Source organism: Diadema antillarum, unplaced genomic scaffold (genome assembly GCF_040938485.1).
Source record: "Diadema antillarum isolate AM-2024a unplaced genomic scaffold, OU_Dant_1.0 seq00000853_RagTag, whole genome shotgun sequence".
NCBI classification, from domain to species: Eukaryota; Metazoa; Echinodermata; class Echinoidea; order Diadematoida; family Diadematidae; genus Diadema; species Diadema antillarum.
The window spans coordinates 6335-34268 of record NW_027271724.1 but is presented as its reverse complement, the minus strand read 5'-3'; the positions used below and the strand labels follow the sequence as shown (position 1 = coordinate 34268).

Sequence of the window (27934 nt, the reverse complement as noted above, 5' to 3'; positions counted from 1 at the left end):
CAGCATTCACCAATTGTAAGATCTGTTGTTCCTTTTTACCAAACAGAAGCGATAGCCAAATGGCGGGTTTTCGACTCCTCAGCTTCCTCGTCATTGCGACATTAACACTCGTAGTCGCGTACCCATCTGACGTCGAGCTCATCGAGAGCAAGGATGAGGTGATCGTCGATATCGACCCCCTTCCGACCCCCGTGGGCATCAGCAACTTCGTCGGAGTCGGGTACAACATCATCGACGGCAACCCCGAAGGTGGAGACATCTACCTCGGCGGGGTCGACCCCGGTCTCTTGGTCACTCGTCCGATCCTGAAGCTGACATACGACGACAACCAGCTGACGCACGATCGCAGCTACGTCGTGCCCGATCAGGTCGCCTACTCGCCGAGGACGAGCTGTGCCAACAGCAAAACCATCCAGACGTTTTACGGTCTGGAGACGTACACCGAGAAAATCTCGGTTGACGTTGAACAATCAGGTCAGTGGTGCATTGTATTTCAATTTCAATATTAGTTTCAATTGATTTTCATTCTCTTTTCACAGAACATGAGATAAGAAATTTACAAAATGTTCAGGAGTAGTTTACTACACATCGGTTGACTGCGAACGAATTGAAAGCATGTATACTTTCATAAACTTGCTATAAAAAAAAAAACTTTACACAAAATGAGGGGGCGACAACAAAGCAATGTTTCTGCATCGTGGACACCTCATATACAATCGACGTAAAAAACAACAACTTAGTTTATAATTGAAATATAAAGCGATACATAAAAGCATACGTGTATACGTAAGGGTACATCTAATACAAGTCGGGTACACGTCTTGTTTTGACGTTAAACTATATGTCGAATTTTTCGCTTTTCTTTTGAAAAAAAAAAATAACCCCTCTGGGGTTTTATATTGCGATGTAGTTAAGTGCTCTTATGAATTTGTGATAGTATATTAATCAGGAATTTGGTGTGTGTTGAGGAAACAATTCTTTTATTTTAGTAATATTCTCTTGTCCTGTGTTTGTCTGTGTATCTTTGTCGAACAGCTCGCATCAAGGGAGTTTTTACGAAATATAAGTTCTCAAGCAGCTCACGTAAGTTACAAATTCAATTGAAATGATGTTGCCCCATCTTATCTCAAAGATTTGATTTCTTTCTGCTTCTCCACTTCAACCTGATTCTCTCCGTTCTTCATCCACTCTGCAATTATCACGTGGTCCCCGCACTTGTACCCGTTATGGTGGTAGGGCTTTTTCTGTCATTTCTCCATCTCCTTGGAATAAACTCCCTCTCTGTATATTCGAAATGCTGGAAGTGTAGATAAGTTTAAATCATTGCTTAAAACTTACCTATTTACTCAATACTATTTTGTTATTGTTGTTTGTTTGTTGTTTGATAGATACTTTATTTTCTGCAAATCAATATACATAAGTTACATAATCATGAAAATGCAGGAATGAATGAATGAGGGATGCAGGAATGAAAATACAACATATTGTTTTCGATGACTTAGATAACTTCTGAACCACGACAGAGTAATCCCTCTCACACCATAGTTATATAATTTTTCAAATAAAATATCATGATCAATAGTGTCAAACGCTTTACTAAGGTCCATAAAAACTCCAATTATGTGCTCCTTTTTAGAAAACGCATCAATAATATTATCAACAGATTTAATTATAGCATAATCGGTAGAAAATCCTTTCCGAAAACCAAACTGATTCGCATTTAATATTTCATTTTCAATCATGAACGAGTGGAGACGCTTGTAAACTACTTTTTCTAAAATTTTCGATATTGCAGGTAACAATGAAATGGGTCTATAATTATTCACCATTAAGGGATCTTCTCTTTTATGAATGGGGATAACTTTGGCCGTTTTGAAGGAGTCTGGATAATTTCCGTTGAGTAGGGATAAATTGAATATATGGGTGAGAGGGGCTGCTAGGGGGTAAATTGTTATACGTGTTGTTATACGTGTATAGGTATATGTACATTATTGGTAACTATATGTGCTGTATTTTAGCTTAATATTTTTCCATATTAATGCGTTTAGAAACGTCTGTATCAAGCGCTATATAAGTGTTATTTATCATTGTTATTATTGTTGACATTATTATTATTATTAGTAGTAGTAGTAGTAGGAGGAGGAGGAGGAGGAGTGGTAGAAGTAGAAGTAGAAGTATACACCAGTAATAGTAATGAGAGCAGCAGCAGTATAGGTCATGTAGTAGTGATAGTGTTGGTGGTATATAGTGATGATCTACTCGAGCATGTTACTACTGTTAGTAACATAGCGACAGTACAGTAACAGAAGGAGAAGAGTGATATAAAGTACTAATCACGATGTGACACACGTAGTTTATACGAAGTACCACGAGCTATAGTTGTAGAAGCATAGATCGCAACAGTAGGAGAGGTAGAAACGCCGAGATCGTGATATCACATCTGCTTATTCACTTAAAGTTACATAAAGCCGGAATTTCAATAGTGATGATTTTCTTGATGAGACTGTAGATGCACCATGCACGACAGGAACTTTTATGATTATTATGATAATAACAAAATTTATACTTATGATAATGTTAATCATCATTAGTATGGTCACAATAAAAGTAAAAGTGATACTCATGATAAAACTTACTGTATTAATATGTTCCTAATATCGATGCAGGGTACGATGAGGTGAGACGCGGGGTCGAAAAGAACCGCTACGTGTTCTTCCAAGACCGATCCGTGTGCAACCTCGGCCAAGCCCGATATCGCAACGAGCTCGCCCTGTACGAGAAATACCCGCTCGACATCGGTTTCGCCCTGGCGGCCTGCCGACTGCCCATCGCTTACGACGAAACGGCCTACATGCAATTTCTCGATGACTGGGGAACGGTATGTTGTATACTGTTTTTGACAAAACCGTGTTTGTAATCTCTTTCTTGTGTGATTGCAAATGAGTTTATCTATTTTTTTTTTTCGTCTGTTATGTATGTATCAGCACAATGAATATTTTCTTCTTTTTTTCCTTTCAGTGTCGACCCCTCTTAAAACCAGCCTTTGGCTGACGATGGTTTTAAAACCAAAGAGTGGAAATAAAAATTGAACTGAATAGAATTGAATGCGGACAATTGAAAGCGATATCATAGGCATATAGACTATTTAGGCACATCCAAACACCTACACATTCATTATGCACACACGTGACCAAAAGCTATACGAACTGTAATGCTGGCTTTATTTTACTGATAGGGCCTACTGTTATTTGTAGAATTGATTATTTAGCCAACAATGCAATTTCCAAACCTATACTGGCAGCAGATGTGAGGCGTGGAACCATCTCCTTTCTTCTACCGATACGGTTTAGCCCCCATATAACTGTTGAGATTCAGAAAACTTATTGGCGGGGTTCTTATATCATTGTAAAATAATGATAATGACTGAAGTAATTTTCGTTACGTCATCTGCACACTTCTGGTATAAAGTATAGCTGTGAGATTTCGTTTAGCCGCCTCAGTTAATGATGGCTATATGGGATGAGGCAGGTGTGGCACTATCAAAATCTAAGACTGAAACCAGGAATGACGTTCTTGGTTCAGCGTCTCATCATGGTCTTCTAATCATCTCGCTATTCTCTAATGTTACCTGACATAGCACGTTGTCCTCCAAGTTGACCTGGGAACCAAGACGACAGAGCGTTACGTGGAAGTCAGGGAAGACTTTGTGCACTACGCCCGAACAGAGGTACCTAACTCTTTACTGCAGTTGCCTAGTACACAAACACAAACACATACAGACATTACATGAATATCAAACATGCATATCTATTATCATGTACCACTAGTACAATGTACTAACCAATGTTTGTCACATCAATTAGAAATGACCTCAACCATACTTCATTTTTGGATGTTGGCAGGAAATAGCACAATGTTTCAGTAAATCGATACGGGGTTTTACTTGTTCGACATTATTATCTGAAGATCAGAACTGATCGATAAAGTATCTTGCTGCTGTTGCTGTTGTTGGGATAATCATCATTATCATACCCATTACCTAATAGCGAATATGATTTTTTTCTTAGGTTATATACGTATACTACAGTTATTACAAGGGAATCGCAACCACTGCAATATCATAACTATTACTATTATTAACATCATCATAATTAATGAAATCACTATCATTATCATCATTATTTTTTATTACCAGTAGGCCTATTAGTAGCATTATATCATTACAATGTGTATTAATGATTATTAACATTTTCATATAATTATCATCATCACCATCTCAACATTACTTCAGTTCAGTTCAGTTCAGCTTATTTTCCCCCATCAAACAAGAAGTGAAACAAAATAAAGTATGATATAAAGTATGCGTAGAACAATCACAGTAGTTGGTTAATCTTAATCAACATCATTACGATGATATCATTAACATCTTAATTGAACTTGATTATAGTTTTCTTTTGACTGCATAAAATTACCGTTATTTGCGTCTTCAGGTTGATTCCAGTGTCTCGTTTAGAACCAAGGTGTTCACTGGCTACCGTGGTGCCGCCGTCGTGGACACCGACACTCTGGAGGCCGGGCTCACGGGCGGAAAAAAGTTCGGCTCGCAGTTTTCAAACTTCACCAGCGGCGGGTTGGATCTACCGGGTAGGCGTGTGGAAAGTGCTGTCGAAATTACATATCTCGATTTTCCTCGTGCTCTTGACATTTTCAATTCATCAAAATGTTGAAGTTTTGCATGATGATACGCACGAGTTTTTTTTTTAACCTCTGTTGTTAGAAGAGGATGTGTTTATCGAACGGTAACATATGTTGAAACGATGCTCAGCAGAGGCTTATGCTTCAGGATTAGACTTAGGGTAACGTTGATCTCAGCGTCCTAGGGTAATAAGCTGAGTAAACTCTAACCCTAATCCTAAAGCATATTCATATCCACGGTTGAGCATCGTTCCAACATAATATGCTACTTTATCGAACTTGGAACTCTCTCTGGGTTTCTTTCTATGGTCGTCGCATAAGTCAGATCAATTGGAGTGAATATTAACATTTAAATTTCAGCTGAGTGATGCAAAGACGCCATGCCTGCTTAATCGTTATCAGATCATATTGGTTGTCATTAGGAGTACAGTTGTACAGAAAGCCCACTTCCCTGATGCCTCCATCCAAAACAACAACCACAATAACCACAACAACAACAACAACCACAATAACCACAACAACAACTTTACAAATGAAGTTTTTATGGTGAAAATGAGGAAAGCAATGGAGTCTTTTGTTTGTTTGGTTTGTTGTTGTGTGTTCTTTTTGTCAGGAAGCATTTTCTCTGTAGCTCCTGTAAAAGGAAGAGGAAGGCTTACGCAGCAGATGGACTCTCACGTTACATAATTATACATGACAAGGGTTGCGACATTAACGCTCCTTCAGTGCCCCCCCCCCCCCCCCGACCAGACCAGGATGCCCTCAACCTCAGGGCTAAAAACTGTGAAGAGTATTTGAAGAGCTTGCTTCCAAAAGGCGCGTTATCCATTGAAAAATGATGGATTTAGCACCTTTTGGAAGCAAGCTCTTCATTTGATGGGTGTTGTGTTTTGACCCAAGGAGAAAAGAAGCCGAAGAAGAAGAAGAAGATGATGATGATCGGATCGAAGAAGAAGAAGAAGAAGAAGAAGGGAAGAATGTGAAAAAGAAGACGAATGGAAGAGAAAGAACAGAAGAAATCGCCGGAAAAAGAGGCGAAGAAGACGCGTTTCTTAGATATGATATTACATTCTCATGCGCATTCAATCTGTTGTGGTTTTAGAACCGATCGCTGTTTCTCTGATCGGAATGCACGAGGTCTTCGACAGAGACTACTGGCAGCAGTACCAGGACCTGATCTCGAGCCGGGTCTGTACGATGGACTGGATGAGGGCCAGGGACACCGTTCAGAGCAACGTGGAACTCGCTCTCAACAACTACGCCGCCTGGAGGGGAGTCGAGCAAGCCGTCGGTACGTTCGGCTCTTTTCGATTCAGTTCATGTATTCATGTGAACGCTTCGTACGTTCAGTTTAGTTCAGTGTATAGTTAAGTACATTTAATCACCACAGTTCATAAGCAGTCCATTCAACCTTATTTCCGATCAGTTCACCTTTATTTCAGTTTAGGGGCAGTTCACTGAATTCACAGTCCCATCTGTTTATCAGTTAGATTGCCATATCCTATCATAATCATCATCTAGTAACATAAACACTATTGTTCATCTTTTTGTACTGTTGTGTTATGTCCCTCTACATGCCTCTACACTCTCCTTGCATTTTTTTGTGATAAGTACAACATCGACTACGAGAGCCTTTACCATTACTGCAATCCTACTTTATTCCACACCATCACTCTCCGACTAGATACAACCGTTTCAATTTCATTTTTTTTTGTGGTAATACTTATATTGTCTCAAAGGCCTATCCGACCACTCTCAGTCAAAAGCCCAATACTTATTATTTTTGTCATTATTCTATGGAATATTGCTAAATTTGCATCGTTAAATCACTTTTACGATGCACCTAATCCTCTCTTGAAGATCCCGTGATTGCTATTCCTGTCACGTGGCCGAAGGGAACTTACACTCTTCCGAAACCTCTGTACGGCTGTCCCAACACTCACATCGGCTGGGCCGAAGGCTGGCGCTTCCATGACACGGAGGATACTGCCGCAGACAACAGGTGGAGCGACCCGCTGCACCTCCAAGGGAGCCGGGCGGCGAGCAGCATGGACCATTGGTTCTGCTCCAAGACCGTGGAGGAGGAAGATATCTTTAACTGGCCGTTCCAGGATGGTCTTTACTGCGTGGCCAAGAAGGGCTCCTTCTGCCCACTCGGTAAATCAGCATTTCTTGGTGTTGATCAATGAATATTTAAATATGATGGTCACTTTCAACTTAGATTAATGCAGAGAGGAAGGCCCTCCTCATCTCCCTGCTAAACATCATTGATCCTTTGACAAGAAGTTATTAATAGCTCACCACCACTGGCTCAATCAATACCTTAGCCAGCGATAAGAATCACATCTTTTAACAAGGCTTGTTTGACTGAGGTTTCCATTATTTCAAGCAAGCTGCTTGTACATCTCGTGAATGTTCTCCCTTCCGCAAGTTTTGAGAGGACATTGTCCGATGCTTTTATTCATCTGTTTCATGGTTGAAAGGGGTATCTAGTTGTCTTTACGGTTGATTTATTCTAAACACACTATTAGTGTACCGAGGAAGACAATTAACTTGCTTTTGAATATATGACACCATTCAAGTTCTACAAAATGCCATACCGTATGCCCCCCCCAAAAAAAAAACAAACAAACAAACAAACAAACAAACAAACAAACAAACACACACACAAACAACGGTACCCTCCGCAACGATAACTTTTAAAATAGTGAATCAATCTAATTACAATTCGGAGTAAGAAACTAAAATGTATAACTCATCGCACACATCTTACAGAAAAATCCCATCCGATTTGCTTCAGTGGTCAAGGATAAATAATAAATTTTGAAAAGCATATCAGGAACATCCAAGTGCTAAACTTGGCAGAATCATTCTCAGGACATGCTTTACAAAAATCCACATTTCTCTGTGATCGCTTAGCCAAATTGAATAGGGTTTTCTGCAAAAATAGAGCTAAGTGTTATATTTTAAGACCCTGAAGTAGCATTTAGACTGTTTAATCATATTGGGTGTTATCAATGCGAAAATGTGATTGTATCTTTTTTTTTTACATACTGTACAGTTTGAGTCTTGCCTTTAGTTTATAATAATCTGCATTTCCACGTGAAGGAATGAACGAAGGATCGGTTTACTGGGATGACGAGGACACCTCCAACGGCAACAAACACGACGGGGAGCTCCCCAGCGGTGAGTACACCACCAACACCCGCATAGACTACTGCTGCATGGACGATGGCTTCGCTACCAACCCGATCTTCCTGCCTCCCGATGAACCGTTCTACCTCCAAAAGAGGAACCATCAGTGCCAAGAGGTAAAGCTCTGACAAACACTTTACAGTGGACTCCCGTTATAACAAAGTCCTCGGGACTGGCAGTTTTCTTTCGTTATATTGAAATTACGTTTTAACCGGAATTTCGTTATAATCGTGTGCGTTATAACGGGACCGCATTGTACACGCACGCACCAACACACGTCACACACAGACACTCTAACAATAAAACCACAACAACCTTATGATGAAGTGGAAGAGCTCGACATCCGCTAGTCATAGCCCATGAGTCATGCAGCCCACGAGTTATACAGGCCACGAGTCAAACCGCCCACGAGCTAGACACAAAGAGAACAAGGCCCATGACCTCGACATCGAGTAAAATTGGCCCACGAACTATACAGTCCACCAGCTCGACGCTAGGCGAATACGGCCCATGAGTTCGACATAAAGGCGAACAAGGACGAACAGCTCGATACCAGGGCAAATGCACACGTGTGTTGGTCTCATGGGCCTCATTTGCCTAGTGTCGGTCCCGTGGGCCTTATTTGCATACTGTCGAGCTCATGGGCTTTATTTACCCGGGGTCGAGCTGATTGGTACTTTTTTTTTTCTTCTTTTTTTTTTCCCTTTTTTTTTTGGCCTAATCTCGAGCTCGTGTGATGAGCCCAAAGAAGTCGCCCTCGTAAGATACCCCCGATAGGTCTCGTAAAGTGATGAATCTATTGACAATAAGCAAACAAAATTGTTCCCTGACCACTCAATCTGCCTGGCCATATTATCCGACAGGTACACGGCATGACGTATACCGAGGAATGGTTCCGCTGGGACACCAACGACCAGGCGAACGGCGATTGGGTATGGGGCTCGTACCCCTACCAGGGACGTACGGACAACATCGTCTTCGAGTACTGCTACTACGAGCCCGCCGAAGTTGACGGTGAGAGTTGGACTGTTGCTGCCATCGAGTACCACTAATGTGGCTCAACGCACCGAGATCCTCTCTATGACACCATGGATCAGGGCAACATTTCATCAAAAAGTTTATATGATAACAACTCTTGCTGGAATAGCAATTGTCATGGTAACGATAAGAATTCAGTTTCCCGATTGGCTATTGCTATTGGAAGTTGCCATTCTAGCAGGGGTTGCGATACATCTTTTCGGGTGATTAGGCTCGGTGAAAACACGTGTCATGATTGAACTTTCGATACTCCTAATAAAACTGCAGTAGGTCATATTGAGAACATCGGCACGGCAAGTATCAGGGAAACAGAACAGCATTTGCATGTATATCAAGAATGTACGATACTCTAATAATCGTTACTCGCATGTCTAAAAAAAAAAAAGATACCAAATGTGAATTCAGCGCTGAAAATATCATATGGATATAGCCTGATGTGTTTTGGCCAGTAGCAATCATTGCCAAGTGGGTTGGTCCTTCTCAGGATCATAGTTATCTAAGAATGACTCTGCGTGGTGGATGGCTTGCATAACGCCTTTAAATTCAATGACGCTTCTAGCCGAATCCTTGAGGAATATACCTTGCTCATTTTACTTTGGTAGTTATACAGTGTAATTTCTGTGGGTGTTATTTGACTTATAACGATTTTATGAGAGCTAGAACACCGTGGTAAACAATAGCAGAGCCCTGTCGTATCAGATGAAAACAAAATACTTTCATTTCATTTCATTTCATTTTATTTCATTCTCCTTTTTCCAACAAAACACAACACAGTACTTTGAATAAAATATGTCAATCATAAAGCTGATATTGAAGATGGTATCATTATTCATAAATGGTGATGATTGTCAGGGTGGTGCCGGGGAAGGGGAACCTGATGTACGTGAAGACAGTTACGACGACGATGATGATAACAGCTAGAGCAAAGAGAGGAGCGATCTTGGTGGCAATGATGATATAAGCGGATAAGGGGTATGATTGTTATGATGACGGTGATGGTAGTAGTGATGGTGATGATGACGATGATGACGAGGAAGAGGAAGAGGAGGAGGAGGATGGTGATGATGATGCGATAATAGGGATGCGATGATAATGGTGATGATGATGATGATGAAGAGGAGGATGAGGGTGATGTGATGATGATGATGATGATGATGATGATGATGATGATGATGATGATGAAGAGGAGGAGGAGGAGGAGGAGGATGGTGTTGGTAGTGACGACGATGATGATGAATCGTTGAACATGATAAAACAATAATACAGAAAGAGGATATTACATCACTGGCAACTGGGGATGATATTGAAAATGATGACAGAAGACGGCATAAGCGCTGATAGTGATCAGTAATTGTGATATACTCGAATGTTTGCAATCACTTCTTGATTATCTAAAGTGTTGCATTATGACGTAACAACTTTGTTAGTTGAAATTGTGCTGCGTGTAAGTCTGTGTGTGTGTGTGTGTATGTGTGTGTGTGTAAAATAAACGGAGAACTTGGTCATAATTATTTGGTTTATCTCAACCATACACCACCAATGTAATAAGGATTTTGTTCACATTGTATAATAATAATGCTGATGCAACGAGCAAAGTAAGCTCACTTATAAGGGAGACTGTTCTTCATCAGTGCTCCAGCTAGCATAACATGACAGCAAATGTGAAACTGAGTGGAAAAAAAAATGAGGGAGTGAGAAGAATAGAGAATAGAGTGAGATTGTTCCAAATCGTGTTGAAGGTTTGGTGAACGCAACTGCAGGGTCTGAAAGATGAACCGGCCACGACAGAAAGATTTTTTTTTTTTTAATGAAATCGCTCCTATTCAGTTTTCAATTAATTTTAAGACAATTTTAGTTCACGGGAAAGTTGAACTAGTTTTGACTTGAAGTTGATATTACAAGAAAGTCTCTGTCATGAGAAGCGGTCCCCTTGCAACCTAATATTTACTTCGTGACCAACAAGTTTGACGGTATACGTTCATAACTTAACAGCAATATATTTGACGAAGTTTTCTGAAAAAAAAAATCTCATTGCTGAGACCACCAACAGACAACATCTGTAAGCACACTAACAAAACTTAAAAGAATTCTTTTAATGATTTTCGTTCTCCTTACTGGACGAAGGTGTAAAATGAGGTGAAAAATGACACACAATAACTATATAGACGACATGAAATCAAAATGAGAGATACTACCATTAAGCACGGATGACATCATGTCTCGATGCAATGGGAGAGACGTGACTCGACTAGTTCATTGTTCATGTGAGCAAAATTGAGTTTCCAGATGTTTATCAGTAAGGTCTGTGTGTATGATAAGTACAGCTGAAGCAGTAACAACGGTATTACTTACATGGAGCAAAATGTTGTGGCATCACAACCCAGGATATCGCTCCGGAGCGGAGGTTGTCTGACGAGGGTTTTCTAAGCACTTCAGAAACGAAAGGTACCACAATCCTAATAACTTTGCACGTCAATTTGCATGGGCCTTGAGGTAAGATAGGTACAGCGGGTACAGTTTGTTCTTCCGAAGGTTTGTTGTTCAAAAGGTTCGGTATTTCAAGAGTTCGGTAATAAAAAATTAAATACGGTTCGTTATTCCGAAGGTTCGCCAATCCGAAAACGAAATAAGGTTCGTCGTTCCGAAGGTTCGTGAGTATGCCCCTTTCTTCTATTTTCGCTTTAACTAACCGAATCTTATTTCATTTTCAGACTATCGAACCTTGGGAATTATCCAACCTTGTTTTTATTTCTGGACTAACGAGTCTTTAGAGTAACAAACTGTCTGTTGGATTAACGAACATTCTGAATGACGAACTTAATTCCACATTCTGACTAACACATCTTCGGATTGACAAACTTTATTTCATTTACTCACTAACAAACCTTCTGAATGACGAACTTCATTTCACTTTTTTTTTGACTAACGAGCTTTCGGTATAACGCTACAAATGTTTGGATTCATGTATCCCATTTCGTTTTCGGATTTTCGAACATCAATATAGTTAAACGGAATATGTGTGTTACGGAATAACTAACGTTCGGAGTAACATTTATTTCATTTCCGGACAAACAAACCTTCAGAATAACGAACATCACGGAGTTCGTACTGCCGTTTTATCAAAAGTGGTTAACTATTTCAGTTTCAACATGCTCACTGCCAATATAGATCACATTTATGATGGAAGTCGTAAGATGGTTAAACTCCACCTCAATCAAGCCTTGTTTCTCCTTGCCATAGACAAATTAATCATTATCTGAAATATTAGTAGGGCCTACGTACTCTCACACATCACATGTCCTTTCCTATTTGTTGAGTTTCAGTTGTCTGGTCAGAATTTGTTGGTGTGATTTGATATTTGAAAACGTGAAGATATACATATTTATGTCAATGCGTGTCACTGTAGGAATCAACTATAATGGGTATTACGGCACACGAAGATAATTCTAAATATATTAGCTCAAATCTGATCCGTTTACTCCGGGCAGGTAGCGTAATTAAGCCACAATGCTTGTCCGTCGCTGGTCATTTGTCCTCTTCGGAGTAATGACCGCGTCCATCGTGGTCGCACTCCCATACACCGAGATCGATGACCATATCGAACCCCAGGCCGTCGGCGATCCAAAGCCCACGCCCGTCGGAATCAGCAACTTCGTCGGCATCGGCTATAACATCATCGATGGAAACCCTGAAGGCGGCGACATCTACCTCGGTGGTGTCGATCCGGGACTCCTCGTCACTCGGCCTGTGCTCAAACTGACCTACGACGACGGAACGCTGACAGCCGATCGCGAGTATGTCGTGCCCGACCAGGTCGTCTTCACGCCGCGATCGAGCTGCGCCTCGGTGACCACCCAGCAAACCTTCTACGGGATGGAATCATACATCGAAAAAATATCGGTCGACGTCGAACAATCCAGTGAGTGTAGGAACATGATGATGTTCCCCTAGATTCAGGAACATTATATGCACGTACATTCCGCTTTCATTTAGACCAATAAAAATGACCACAATAAGGCTTCAGCTTTTCCTGATTGGTAATGATGTATTCAAGTATGATTCCACAGATTAAAGTTATAATCATAGAGATTTCATAAGCAAGCTTTCAACATGTATATATATATATATATATATATATATATATATATATATATTCAAAGTATATTTTCGCATTCATACCAGTGGGAGATTTTTCGAAGTGACAACATCATGTCATCTTTCGTGTATTCTTCAATGAAAATTCATGAAATTTGATATTCAATAACATTTTAATTTTACGTCCGATTTTGATGGAACTTCATGTGTTTGTTTGCCTGATTGTACAATATTCCATTCACTGAAATTCCGCCATTTTTACCAATATAGAACCTTAAACTGAATTATTAAACAATGTTTAGAAAGTAAGTAGTCGTTTCTCTTTACTTCATAAGAGATAATGTTACCGCGATTTTGTTTTTTGTTTTTGCTTTTGCTTTGTTTTTGCTTTGTTTTTTAGATCATGACTCGGAGTCTGTTTAATCATGATAATAGCTGTAGTAGCACAACGTTTCATTACAGACATAATGACATTATTTTTTTTTTCACTTGCTATAGCCTTTCATACTTGATACATTTTGTGATACTTGTACTTATCTTATAAGATTTACAAGAACACTGGCGGTAAATTTACCAATTTCAAACACTCAGTTATTAAGAATATCAATTTGATTTTCAATACTGACTGGTATATTAATATAAATTGATTTCGTCGACGATGGTCTTTGCTACATTTCTTGATTCGTCCTATAGTTACTGTTACAAAGATTATTATCTTATGTAATTACAATGAATTTAAACTGTTATTCCCTGTGTTTAGGTCGCGTTACTTACATATTTGGGAAAGCGAAGTTTACAGGGAGCACTCGTAAGTATTACATAATCTTATACAAGACAATATGAATTCGTACACACTGTTCATTTGATTATTTTAGATCTATTCTAGATCTATAGAATTCGTCAAGTGCTATCATCCCACACTATTTCTGTCGATAAACATGTTCGTATTTGCTCAAGTTCAGATAAGTTTTCCTCTCCCCCACAAAATTTTAGCAAATGACGATTGCAGATGAAAGTACAAATCGCAAAGTAATTACCAGTACTGGTAATCAGTGGTGTCATAATGAATTCTAAGACTATGTATATGAAGTGACAGCAATCGAGATGACGAATAAATTAAGCCTTGTTATATTACCCGAAGTGTTTTAACATGTTCTTTAGCAGATTAAAAGATTTTATGTTTGTTAGATTGTTCCAGACTGCCGACTTTTTGAGCGAAAATTTCTGTGTATATAGAATTATGAATTCTAAGACTTGGCCAAAACGCCATGAGAAAATGGAAGAACCCAAAACGTGATAAGTACCCTCTGTAGGTAAATCGTGTGAAAAAAAAAATAGGATTAATGCCTGTGTATGTATATATTTCGTGTGTTTTACTCCTATCCTAATATTGATTCTTGCGTTAATTATTCTAGTCTCAATTTGATGATGAAACTTTGGTAATGAAAAAAAAATTTGTTATTATTTGTTCATATTTTTTTGCCACACGAATTTCAGAATGATCATTTCTATATTTTGGGTTTTGGTTTTGGTTTTCTTTTTTGCGTGTTTGTATGATTTCGATTAATCAAGTTAACGCTTGCACACTATGAAGGAGAGAGAGACCAGTAGCAGCAACATTAATAATTTAATAATCGCTTTGAAAGCTTGACTTTCTATCAATGACGTAACTGACTTCATACGCCTATGTGCGAAGGCTACGATGAGGTCAACGCCGAGGTTAAAAACCAGCGCAGCGTCTACTACGAAGACCGGACCGTATGTAACCGCGGTCAGGCACGCTATCGCGACGAACTGGCCATTCATGAGCAATATCCACTCGACGACGGCTTCGTCGCTGATGTCTGCCGCCTGCCGGCGTCGTACGACGAAGATGTGTACATGAATTTTCTGGATGACTGGGGAACGGTAATGCATAATGGTGTAGCTCTATACTTCTATCATCCATTTTACATTTTGTCACAAAAGCGATAACGGAGTTTACAAAAGTACATCTGGAGGAGTAGTGAGCACTTTCAGTTTATGGGGAGGTAGATTCAGATTCAAAAGATGAACAGAAAAAGAAAAACATAAAAAAGGACATACCTATCAACAGGCAAGCTTGATGATGTTGGCTTCCTTTTGAGCACTCCAAAAAAAAAAAAGAAAATCAACGAAATGCAAAGTGTTTTACTATGACACTAGCAATATTCAAATTTGTTGGTTGTCATTATTCTTTCATTAAAGGCAATGTAATTGCCAAGTCTGCTTAAATTTGACATGTTACACTGTAAGTGTATTAAAGCGAAGGAAGATTAAATGTTGAGAGTACAGACTAAGTGTGTTATATGTGATTGAGAAAAATCGTTTAAAGAGGGGTGTTGGTCAACTTGTATCTACGTGATTGACATAACTATATGATTTGGGGCAAAACATTTCAAGGTTTCACAAAGCCTTCGTGAGCTATGGTTACTTCCACGAAAACATAGCAAAAAAAAGCTGTTGTTAATACTAAAAACCCAGTACGATGTGAAGTTTGCTAAACAACACTTTCCATTGAAAGCTATGACGCGGCGAAAATCATTAATCTTCGAGTCATAACAATATAATCCTTATAAATATAACTTGGTTAGTGCGAGCCATGTCGGTAATTTCGTCTCACATAGTTCGTGGTGGATCCAGAAGGAGACGCACCGGGAGCACGCTCCCCCTTTAATATTGTGGGGGTTTTTTGTAACAAAATAGATAAAAATGCAAAATGAAAGGGGATGCGTGCGTCTCCCTTTAATTTTTGAAAGATCAATCCTTGCGCTGAAGCCTGTTTTTAGGGAGGAGGAGGGTCAGCAGATGAAACCCGAAAATGACATCAGAAATATTTTTGCCCCTTCCCCCTTTTACGGAATTTCTGGATTCGCCCCTGGCATTATTATCATAAAAGTGAGCAACTCTTGTTGGATACTCCATTACAAGGTAGGAACTATGGGGATGGCACCTCGAGGGCAGTGCACTACCTTTAAGAGTGGGGACATCTTGCGAGGAGCGTGGGGAAGTCAAAACGTGTTTCATACGAAAAATAAATAGAGTTTTTACTTTACTTTGCTCCTTTCAGGTGCTGATAAGATATCCTCAGTCATTAAGAATATTCCCCCAAAACGCGATGGAGATTAATGAACTATTACTGAGATAACGTCGAGGGATAATTGCAGGTTATGAGAAGGTTAATCATTTGGCTAATTAGTAGGCAAACAAAGCATGACAGTACGGGGCATTGGTGGAGTCTATTCAAGTAAGACAATATTCTACATCAAAACATCAATGAAATGAAATTGAAATGAATTAGATTGGATTGTTGCAAGTTATGAAAGGATAGAGTCATTAAATTTCGGGTAATTAGGCCTACCGAATAGTAGACAAATAAAACGTGGCAGTACTGGGCGTTTGTGGGACCTATTTTAGGTGAGACAACATTCTTACAAAATTTCCCTTTACGTGATGTGTTTTATATTTTTATGAAAAATATGAAATACATTGAATTGAACTGTTGCAGATAATGAAAAGATGAATCACTTGGCTAATCAGTAGGTAAATAAAGTGTGATATGTCTTACATACGGGGCGTGAGAGCGAGGGATCTCTTCACATTAGACAATTTTCTTACAGAACTTTCCCTTGTATAATATGCATCATTTGTTTTATTAAATTTGATATTGAATTGAATTTTATTGGAATTGGAATTGGATTGTCGCAAGTTACGAAAAGTTATGTCATTTGGCTAATTAGTAGGCAAATCAAGTATGGCAGTACGGTCCATTGGTGGGACATATTCACGTGAGACTATAGGTTCTTTCAATCGCCCATTTGTATGATGTGCCTCATTTGTTTTATAAAATGATGTAGCTTCTCGTCATTTTGATAATATTGTTACATTATTTGATGTACCAAGTCGAGTGGTATCGAGGCGTTGCGAAGTTACAAAGTCCTTCTCTTTCTCCATTGAGTCTCAGTCCAACCTGTTACAAATTTTACTTTTGCTACTGTTGACGTCATCAGCAATTCTTTGAGGTGTATTGGGTCAGGACTTGACTCTCTCAAAGAAAGCGTTTGAATGGGAGCCATATTCGTAATTGACTTGGTGAATAATATTATCCTTTTTTCTGCAGCATGTGGTGACGCAAGTGGACCTGGGTTTCAAGACAACTGATCGCTATCAGGAAACGAGAGAAAACTTTGTCCATTATGCTGAATCCAATGTAAGTGACCTCTCGCCCCCCCCCCCCCCTATTGCAACTCTCTGGCTCCCTCCCCTCTCTCTCTCTCTCTGGCTCCCTCCCCTCTCTCTCTCTTTTCTTCTTCTTCTTCTTCGTCATCTTTGTGTTCGGTTACAGTTCGTTATTCCGAAGGTCCCTTAATCCGAAAATGAAATAAGGCTCGTTAATCCGAAGGTTTGTTAACCCCAAATTTTAAAAATGTTCGTTATGCCGAAGGTTCGTTAATCCCTTAGTGCGCGCATTTCATTTTTATTTCTGGATTAACGAACCTTTGGCATAACGAACCTTCGGAATAACAACCATTACCCATTTTGTTTTGGTATCTAAAAAATTATATTTAAAAATATGCTATCTATCGTATCCACCTCCATCTCCTATCTTTGTCTCTCACAAAATAATCGTTAACTTTACCACCATCTGATGTACGTGTCAACACACACGCATGCCACACACAGTGTCACGTTTGTGTACGTGTATGAGCTTATAGAATTGCCAAAATATTTCACACTATATGTAAACATTAATCTGTTTCCTATGCAAGGAATGTTTACGCGATCAATCAATACTTCAAAAACTCAACCGGTTTTTATATCTCACATCTTCCTATAATTTTAAAAAAAAATTAAAGGATAAATTTTGAACCGTCTCCATGATGCAATCTGCAGACATATTTTAGTCATGTCTTGCACAGTGCATTATAGACTGCATGTCGTCTCATTTCCATCGAAGGTCGATGAGAGTGTGAACTTCAAGAACAACCTCATTCCCGGCTACAGAGGCGCTATCGAGGTCGACGTCGAGGTGTTTGAAAGGGGGTTGACAGCGGGAATGAAGTTTGGAAGTCAAACCAGCACCTTCGCCACAGGCGGGGAAGATCTACCGGGTAATGATTTCTGGATTAAATCCACTTGCACATCTGTCCTCCCCCCCCCCCCTGCAAAAAAAAAAGAAAATAAAATAAAGGAATGAATGTCAAATAGATACTAGTAGAGGTATAACTAAATGAAAACATTAATGTAAGCCTTAAATTCATGAGAAATAGAATATGATTACAAATGTAAGGTGTTTGCATAGCTTTGACGGTAAAAACGATCAAAGTAAAAGTCTCTCTGGCCAATAAACCAACGAGTCCAAAATTTCATAGATGATAATGTCTTTTTTGTCTAGAGTAGCATCTTTTTACCACTGCTCTACCAGAGCTCTACCAGAGCGTAGACGCTCCGTCTACCTATGGCGTTGCCAGATACAAATGTGTACCCATTTATACACCTGGGTCATAAGGGACTATAGTGAGGAAAAACATCTTGTCCAAGGACGTAAGTAGGCCTTACTGGGCGGGAATTGAACTCTGGTATGCCGATTGGGAGTCTGGAGTCTTATCCGCTATGCCACAGAGCCACCACATCAAAGTGCATACATACATTTTATATTTTGGTACATGGCGTTGCAAAATATTTGTGAATATAATTCATACGACTCTTTAAATCTGACTGCTAAGTCGAGGGAGTAAACCGACACAAAGGGCGACAGACTAGGTGAAATGAGATTCCCTCCTGTGTCCCGCTCTTAGAACCGATTGCGGTGTTCCTGATTGGCATGCACGAGGTCTTCGAGGAAGACTACTGGATGCTGTTTGATGATTACGTCAAGAGAGGTCTGTGCTCCTCCTCCTGGATACAGGACCTCGATACGTACCAATCCAATGTGGAGGCGGCGCTCAATGGTTACGCGGAGTGGAAGAACGCCAACGCTGAACCAGGTAATCAGCCATCCAGAAATGTTTCTGTTCAACTAAGGAAAATGATATTGACCGGTGTTATCGCATACCTTTGTAGGTATTCAGTACACTGTATATAGTTGTATCATCCTTTTTGTCAGTCGAAGATGTGCCAAAATATTCTGAATACCACTGACCAACAAGTGAAACAATTTTACGTCTTCTCCTGAGGCTTTTAATTCTGAAGAAAAGCCTCCCATATCATGAGAATCGTCAAAATAAAGCCATGAATAAAATTTGTTTCATTCCTCTATTTCTCATTCAGCACGTCCATTCAGCATATGCAACAACGATTGTTGTGAGATTTTCATAGAACAGGTCATTTAATACGATATGTGTGGTCATCTAATATAGACATGAAAAAAGAAATAAGCAGTTACCGGATAAGCCACAAAGGTGTTGATCAGCCCAAATGCATTTTATTACAACAGATCCCCTGGTGGCCATACCTATCGCCTGGCCCCGTGGAACCTACACCCTACCAAAGCCAGTCGCTGGATGCCCCAGTGCTCACTTCTCTTGGAACGAAGGATGGCGTTACCATGACACCGAGGATTCCTTCCCAGACAACCACTGGAGCAACCCATTGCATCTAGAGGGGCCGTACGCGAACAAGAACATGTATCAGAAGTTCTGCTCCAAGACTGTGCTGGAGGCGGACATCTATGGCTGGCCGTTCCAGGAAGGACAGTACTGTGTTGCTAAGAAAGGTGCATCCTGTCCGGCAGGTAAGACAGTCCAGTCTGATCAGTTTGTCCATTCCAAAGCATTTCTTATCAATATTAGTGTCAGAAACACTATTTTTATGATCATCATCACCACATTGATTCTATACTGACTGAATGTACTGATACTTCAAGTAGTTGTAGTATCCGTATTATATATAACAGGTCTATATATATATATATATATATATATATATATATTTGATTTTGGTAATAGTAGTAATAGTAGTAGTAGTAGTAGTATAGAAGTAGTAGTAGTAGTAGTGAGTAGTCGTATAGTAGTAGTAGTAGTAATAATAATAATAATAGTAGTAGAAGTCGTAGTCGTATAGTAGTATATAGTAGTAGTAGTAGTAGCAGTAGTAGTAGTATATAGTGGTAGTAACAGCAGTTGTATCATTGTTATTGGTGAAAATGTTGATGATTATAATACACTATGATAATGATGGCAATGAGATATCAAAATAGTGTGTGATTATTATGGTCTCATAACCATGCACATGAGCGGCCAGTTCGATCAGCGATATTGCACTTCATTGGTTTTATTGCGTTTGTACTATTTTATGATTTCAAATATATTATCAGGCAAAATATACATTACTGTGTTGTTGCCACAAGTATCTATGTACGTGTGTGATGGGGAAGTTGCAATCCCCATTCATCCATGTGCTTCTTTTAATCGGATGCCTAAAGCTCGTCGCACACTACACGATTTTGCCCCGATTCACCGGTCTTAAGACCTTAAGACTAGAAGTGTGACGTCACAGTCTTGCCATTTTCTAGTCGTACGACTGGGTCTTAGCGCCAGTCGTAGAGATTTGACATGTTGAATCTCTACGACCAGTCGTGAGCTTTCAGCCATTCACAATGCAGCAAAATGCAAACGCACGCAGTGCGCACTGCGCGCGCTTTACAGTCGGGTCGTATAGTGTGCGGTGTCCGGTCGTACGACTGGTCTTAAGACCCAGCTTGGCTTAAGACTTTAAGACCAGTCGAATCGTGTAGTGTGCGGTGGCCTTAAGATGTAGATAATGATCCTGTCTAAAGGCCACCGCACACTCTATGCGACTTTCGGTCGCAAGACTGACCGACTTTGGATCTGAAATAAACAAGCGTGTATGTTCTGAGGCTGTTGTGATTTATTTCGGATCCAAAATCGGTCGGTCATGCGACCGAAAGTCGTAAAGCAGTGTATAGTGTGCGGTGACTTTAACCCTAAAAAGACTGGTGGGGCCATCATTTTGCGATAACTCCCAGAATTTGTAAGATCTCACCCGAGATGCACAGTCTGTTTTCAGCTATTCAAATCTGATCTGAAGTTGAAATTAATTTTTCTTAATATAAAGAACATAAACAATAGAAAACATAAGAAATAAAAAATAATAATTAACATAGGAAATACCCAGATATCCTAGTTTGATGTGTATATAACGAGTATATCTTGTTCAATTAATTACCTTTTTTATCTTAGACGATCAGATTTCATACAATTAAATGTTAAACAACTTCCTTTCATATATTTCAGAATTAAGGGATCACTAAACAACCATATTGGCAAAAAGTAAACAAAAAAGTTTAAAATCCATAGAAATTAGCATATTTGCATAATTGATTAGCCTTTATTAGAAAATTATGGTAATTTTTGTAAAATAAACTATGCATTCTTGTAAGGTACATCATAAAAGGGGTGCATGCCGAATTCGGCGACAATCGGACATTCCATTGCCGAGATGGGGGGGGGGGGTATCATCCCCCCCCCCCCCCGGTCCTCAAAACCTCCAAAATGGCCCAGTCTTTCATCTCATCATGCGTTATCTCAGGTCTTTCCGAGGGGTTTGTGTACTGGGACGATGAGGATACGGCCAACAAGAACGACCTGGGCGGGGACGTTCCGGAGGGCATCTACGACTCCAACACCCGCATTTACTACTGCTGCAGGGACGACGGATTTGCTTCCAATCCCATCTACCTCCCGACTGACCAACCGTTTTTCCTCTACAAGCGAAATCACCAGTGCCAGGAGGTAGGCCTAACTGATGCTGCAATATTCCTAAACCCTTTCTCTGCCAATGAGTCAATGTTTTCAAATTTCGCGCGCATGCCTTTTGGCAAGAAATGAATGTGGCACATAGGGTAAGAAATCAATTTTTCATCTGTTAAAGTAATCTGGAAAGGAGAGAAATCTAATGAGCACTAAACGGTTTTTGAACAGTAAGTTTAATCTGAATACGCGAATTAGGCCATGGGGTGAGCTGGTTTTTTCGCTTGTTTCGTTCCGACAACTGCGGCACTAAAATTTCTCCACAGCTACGTGTAAACAAATAACCAAAAAGGCTACAGGAAAAAGTTCGACACAAACCCTCCTGTAGTATTTTGGTAATTTAGGGGAAAACAGTGAACTTTTTTGTCACTGAGGAGCTGAATATGTACACTTTGCCGTGTACGATATTCATTCGCGAACGATCATGTGATGTATGTTATCCAATCCGAATCGAGAATTATCGTTTACGAGTCAGAATGGCCGCCCCCTGTGAGCCTGCACGTCGACGCGTCTACGTCGTCTGCTCTGCCGAAACTTTTAAGATGCATTTTTATGCATGTAACATCGATGAAGTTTGAAAATTTCACGGCTATGACAAACCTGAGATAGACGAAACCTATTTTGTGTGCCAAAGAGTGGATCAAATTGAGTGGGGGAGACCGTGAAATCGCAGACCAGAACGAAGTGATTCAGCTGCTCGGGGGACTGACTGCAACCTACCAGCTCACCTCCCTGAACCTACGTAGGATAATTTACAGGTTAGTTTACGTGCGTACAGTCGTAGCAGTCGACACTGCAGTGCAGTCTCTCTCATGTTATATGCGTAATGACCATGATGACTACAAGTACAACGTTAGCTATGTTATGAACGTTGCTTGTGTATGTTATGTATGTTATAATGGGCGCTAATGCAGTAGCTTAGCCGTTAGCGTGTCTGTTACATTTTAGATAAATTATCTTGAATTTCACCTTGGCATGGCATAGCGCCGTTATAATGTAGCCTAGATGTAATTTTACATGTTGTTCTATGTACAGCCCAGGTTAGGTTGATGTAGCTGATCGGTGATATTGTTTTGTAAAAATCTTGACACACAGGACTGGATTGAAAAAGGTCTGTAAAACTGCATGTAAATTTATATTTTCATAATCATGGCCATGGAGTATTAATATATTAAAAATCCATCCTGTTTCTCTCACCCCGAAATTGGCGAATCCCCCCTCAAAACACACATTTAGCATCTCATTAAATTAACTTATTAATATTTGATATAAATAGGTCTAAAAAACCAACAATGACAATAAAATAATTTCAACAACTAAACTCCCTAAAACATATGATTACCACTATGTTGTGCCAAACTATAAAGCAGTGGGTGGTGGCGATAGTGAAAGGCCAAGGATTACTAGTATTAATGATGATAAGGCAGTTGTATTCATGATAATTGATATTGCATGTGATCAGGTGCTGAAAGCTGTAGATGTAATTTAAAATCAGTAATTGCACTGCAAGTACAAGTTGAAGTAGTTGATGATGACAATGATCATGAGGTGTTAATGATTACCTGGCATAGTACTAGGGCCTATTGGTAATTACAAGATTCAAATATTGGCAGTCAATAGTCTACCGTACCTTTAATGATATATTGAGTGTAATGTTCAACCCCTCCCTCTAGCGTTCAGCCTTTTTTTCCCCCTAACAAAATCCAACGGCTAATCATTGCTGTTCATTTCTCCATTGTATTAAATAGGATTCCATGTAACGTGCTACAAGAGGTTTATAGATAGCAAACGCCTGAATCTCGCTAGGAAACGAAAGCTGAAGGAGGAGCCTGGTCCGTCAGCAGGAGCATCTGTTTCCTCCCCTAAGACGCTCACATCAAGATCAAGATTTTCTTCTGGAAGCTCTTCAGGTTCTGCTGTGTTGCCTGTAAAATGCATCATTTGCAACAGAGTCAACCTGCTCATTACTTGCCAAGGGAAATAGGTTAATATGATTGATATTGAAGCATGAAAACATTGTCATGTTACTATAAGTTGTCCTTGATAAAATGGAGCAATATATATACACCACTGAAACATTCACACACATACACAAAGAACTTCAGTGCAAAGTTCAGAAACAGCAGAATGTACTGTATATGCACCAATGCTTTGGTCAATGTGATTGATATTCAAGAATTGACATCTTACCAAAGTTGTGCATGATAAAATGTCTTTGTAATACAGATTGCTTCCTGTATTTTGAATGCCAATGTTTATGCAACATGTTTTGACTCCTTGCCTCAGTATGTGATTGTTCGCCCTTTAGCAAACATTTCTGCCCACTATTATGATTTGATTAGGGTTGAATTATTCTAAGAACAAAGATGTTTTACTAAGTGTGGTTTTTTTCATAAAACTGAATGACTACAATTAAAATTTGTTTCTCCCACTCTGGGGAAAAAAAATGTAACTATTATTAATACTGAAAAAGAATGTTCATGTAAAAAGGTCAGTACAATGTAGGTGTGAGTACAAAATCAGTTTGCTAAAACTAATACACACCAGCCAAATGAAAATTGTGCATAAGTTGAGTCAGGCTTGCACAGATCCTCTGATATTGGAAGTTAATTGCAATGTTATCATAATTTTTAATGCCAAACCTGTTTTATTCTCTCCAAGATTTTCAGGTACACATTGCCTCCAATACAGAATCCAACAGTTTTCACTCATGAATGGGTAAACTATAATTTTGCCTTTATTTTATATATTGGCATTTTTCAAAACTTTTACACCCTTTCAAGGATAGTTGGACCATGGAATGTTCCAGGAAATTTATTAAAACTAGAAAATTTGACTGATTATCATTTTGAACTATCTTACATGAAAGGAGGTAGTGTCCCACCATGTTGTAACCTAATGATAGCAATGAAAACTTCAGGAAATTTTATGAAGATTAAATTTTCTAAAGTACTGTATAATATTTCATGAACAACGTGATTGCTATGTGATCTAAGTATATCAAAGCTTCTTAAGAAGAAGAAGAAAAAAAGAAAAACATGTTTACTGATAAACAATATGATCTGTTTAATAGTAATGTCTCATGTGTGTAAATGAGTTTGTATGTGTGCGTGTGAGTGTATATGATATGTCAGCGTTTTTATGCACCTGTGTATGTGTAATGCACTGATCAATACATGTATTATATCATTGTGTGTGTTCATGTTTATGATAATCTTTTTTATGATGCTGATGTGATAAATGGCCAAGGCATGTAGAATAATGTTTTAATACACTTGGGTATATTGAATCTTCATAGAACTATGTGTGTGCGTATGTGTGTGTGCATGTGAGGGTGTGTGTGTGTGTGTACAATAAGATTCTCCCACATGCACGCGGACACACACACAAACAAATGCACTGAATTTTTTTCTTTTTTTGCCTTGAATGATTAGTCATTTGATTAATAACATGTCTTTGAACAGAATATAAGGCATTTGCCTTGACCTCTGACGGTCAGTCAGTGCTCTCTCTCTTATGGTCTCGAACCACTTTGCTCTTGTCTTCCTTTGCATAGCCAGCATCAGGAATAGCTGAAACATGAGATATAATGCAACTATTAAACCAAAACGTCACTTTTTTTTCTAGGTATATGGCTAAAAGCAGTGCTTTACAAATGTGTATATGTATTTCAGCTTAGAAACACTATGGGAACTATACTGCGGCTAGCAGCCCCATACGCATAACTGCGGCCAGCAGCCCCATACGCATAGCGTCATGGGGCTGTGAACTGTAGCATACAGGATCATGACGGAAGTTTAATCGCGGACAAATATCAACTTAAAATCGGGAAAAAATCTTCAATTTGAAGACTTATTAATAAATTTGAAGTATTGATAACAGAGTTCGTGCAAGGTTTGCTTCTGTAAATAGTTCCTTTCTGTTCAAATTGATGACTAAATGTGACTCGGTCGAGAGGAAACTGGGAGAACTACACTGAATTGACGGCCAGCGCATGCACACACAGACATCTTAATATCCAGTCAATGGATTCGAAATTTGCGCGCAGTGATGTGTGCGCCTGCGCTGACCGTCAATTCAGCGTAGTTCTCCCAGTTTCCTCTCGACCGAGTCACATTTAGTCATCAATTTGAACAGAAAGGAACTATTTGCAGAAGCAAACCTTGCACGAACTCTGTTATCAATACTTCAAATTTATTAAAAAGTCTTCAAATTGAAGATTTTTTCCCGATTTTAAATTGATATTTGTCCGCGATAAAACTTCTGTCATGATCCTGTATGCTACAGTTCACAGCCCCATTACGATATGTGTATTGGGCTGCTGGTCGCAGTTTATAAAATATGGATTTTCGCAAATACTACAGGATATTTCGAGGAGAACTTTTTACAGTATATTTAGGATGTACAAAACATCACATTTCCGCATTCAGAAAGTAGTGCCAGTGTTGCTGGAACGAAACCCATTTTCTAAGCCTCTTTTTCAGCTTCACCCCATGGCCTAAATGAGTTATTTGATCATGTCGTCCCCTCTTATTTGCCATGTAGTTTGTACAAAAATATCTTGATAATTCAATTTCTTTTTTTAGACGCTAAATATACCCCACTATAGCTGACTGATTATTGTTTTAAATTCATTCAAACAGGAATAACATTATGTGACGCATAAAAAATGGGTTTTTCGTCTGTCTTTTTCCCCATATACGCAATCGATGGAAAATTATGAGGTTAGGACATCATTGGCATATCAACTGTTGGTGGACTCCTTTCACACTTAGCAAATTTCGTAGTAAAAATGTCCCGTGGGTGAAATCCCGGTTAAAATGTCGGGTGACTTTACAGGAAAGATCCCTGGTAAATCTCCCGAGTGTCTATCGTCCCCGGGAACTCCCGGGTGACCCTGTTGTTTACTTGGTAGTGCAAGTTTCTACGAAACATCCTGTGGCCGTACAGCGCATCAGAACGATCAGAACGAAAGAATTTAACCGGAATCTCATTTGCAATAGTTTGAAATATTTTTTTTTTCCGCGGGTGTTCCATTTTGATTTCCTGCTGAATCTCCCGGGAGATCCCCGAGTGACTCAAGCATGAAAAGGGTATGAGGATATTATGCAAAATAATGGTTAAATACGGGTTAATAGGCAATGAGCATATCTAACCTCTTTGGGGAAGTGCAAGGAGGGATTTGGCACAACATGTGCTCAAACCTCTTGATATAACGTCACCACACATCTTTGCAGCACATAATGATTACGTAATATCAACCCTAAGTGCGGGTATTACAATCCTCTGAAGTCTGCTCCTCCGAAATACCATTGACATCATTATGCAGAAATGTTTATAATCAAATCAAATCAAATCGATTCGATTCAATTCATTTCAATCGTCCAATAAACGTATTACAGGAAATTAATTGCGGGATTCTTACATACGTTGATAACACGAAAGAGTATACAGATCATAAATTCTAAGTAGGGACCTACCTGTAAAAACAGACAAAATCGAATTGGAAGAAACAATCGTATAAGAACGTGACATAAAACCAACTCAAGTCAATCCAGGACAGACTACAGCAAACTCACCCAGAAACAATGACACAAAACTGCGTAAATGCTGACAATAAATATGATATGACTGATGAAAGAATTAAACACCTCTCGATGTCCGACAGGTTCACGGAATGAGAGTGACGGAGGAGTACTTCCGGTGGGACACGAACGACACGTTCAACGACGACGATGATGGTGGGTCTCATCCTTACCAGGGTCACAGCGATAATATCATCCTCGAGTACTGCTACTACGAGCCCCTCGACGCCTGAAATCTGCCCCGATTCGTAAAAGATAATGTTCTACTCGTAGCGTCTTTTCCAACAATTTCTGTAGTCCCAAATAGAATGAATACAAAACAAGGTACACGTAAACGCAAGCGTTCTTTTGACGATCATTTGATAACCCTTTAGAGATGATGATATCATAAGAAATGACTCGGCACATTGTTTGATTGTATGTAAACATTCCGAGTGATGCTAGGTCATAAAAATTATAAAAGTGATCATAAATCAATATAAATCTTACACAACAATTCGTTTCAATATGCTATTTGAGACTGAAATATAATGCATT

The 27934-nt window shown here is 39.3% G+C and overlaps 1 protein-coding gene across 1 annotated transcript; it reads left to right on the top strand.

Annotated features, from left to right (window-relative positions):
• The first annotated feature begins 59 nt into the window (after window positions 1-59).
• LOC139740397 (uncharacterized) lies at window positions 60-27630 on the top strand. Its single transcript, XM_071650990.1, has 18 exons — window positions 60-474; window positions 1036-1083; window positions 2667-2878; window positions 3638-3727; window positions 4491-4644; window positions 5798-5986; window positions 6556-6852; window positions 7804-8006; window positions 8754-8904; window positions 12473-12847; window positions 13784-13831; window positions 14720-14931; window positions 17162-17251; window positions 17999-18152; window positions 18840-19028; window positions 19478-19774; window positions 21592-21794; window positions 27481-27630. The coding sequence occupies exons 1-18, from the start codon at window positions 60-62 to the stop codon at window positions 27628-27630; spliced, it is 3477 nt and encodes a 1158-aa protein (XP_071507091.1).
• The last annotated feature ends 304 nt before the right edge of the window (window positions 27631-27934 follow it).

Bases quoted from the DNA above. Each gene is read 5' to 3' on its own strand.
- LOC139740397 (XM_071650990.1), top strand. From the start codon at position 60: ATGGCGGGTTTTCGACTCCTCAGCTTCCTCGTCATTGCGACATTAACA. The intron at 13,832-14,719 runs GTAAGTATTACA...CTATGTGCGAAG, and splicing joins GAAGTTTACAGGGAGCACTC to GCTACGATGAGGTCAACGCC. The intron at 19,029-19,477 runs GTAATCAGCCAT...TTATTACAACAG, and splicing joins GAACGCCAACGCTGAACCAG to ATCCCCTGGTGGCCATACCT.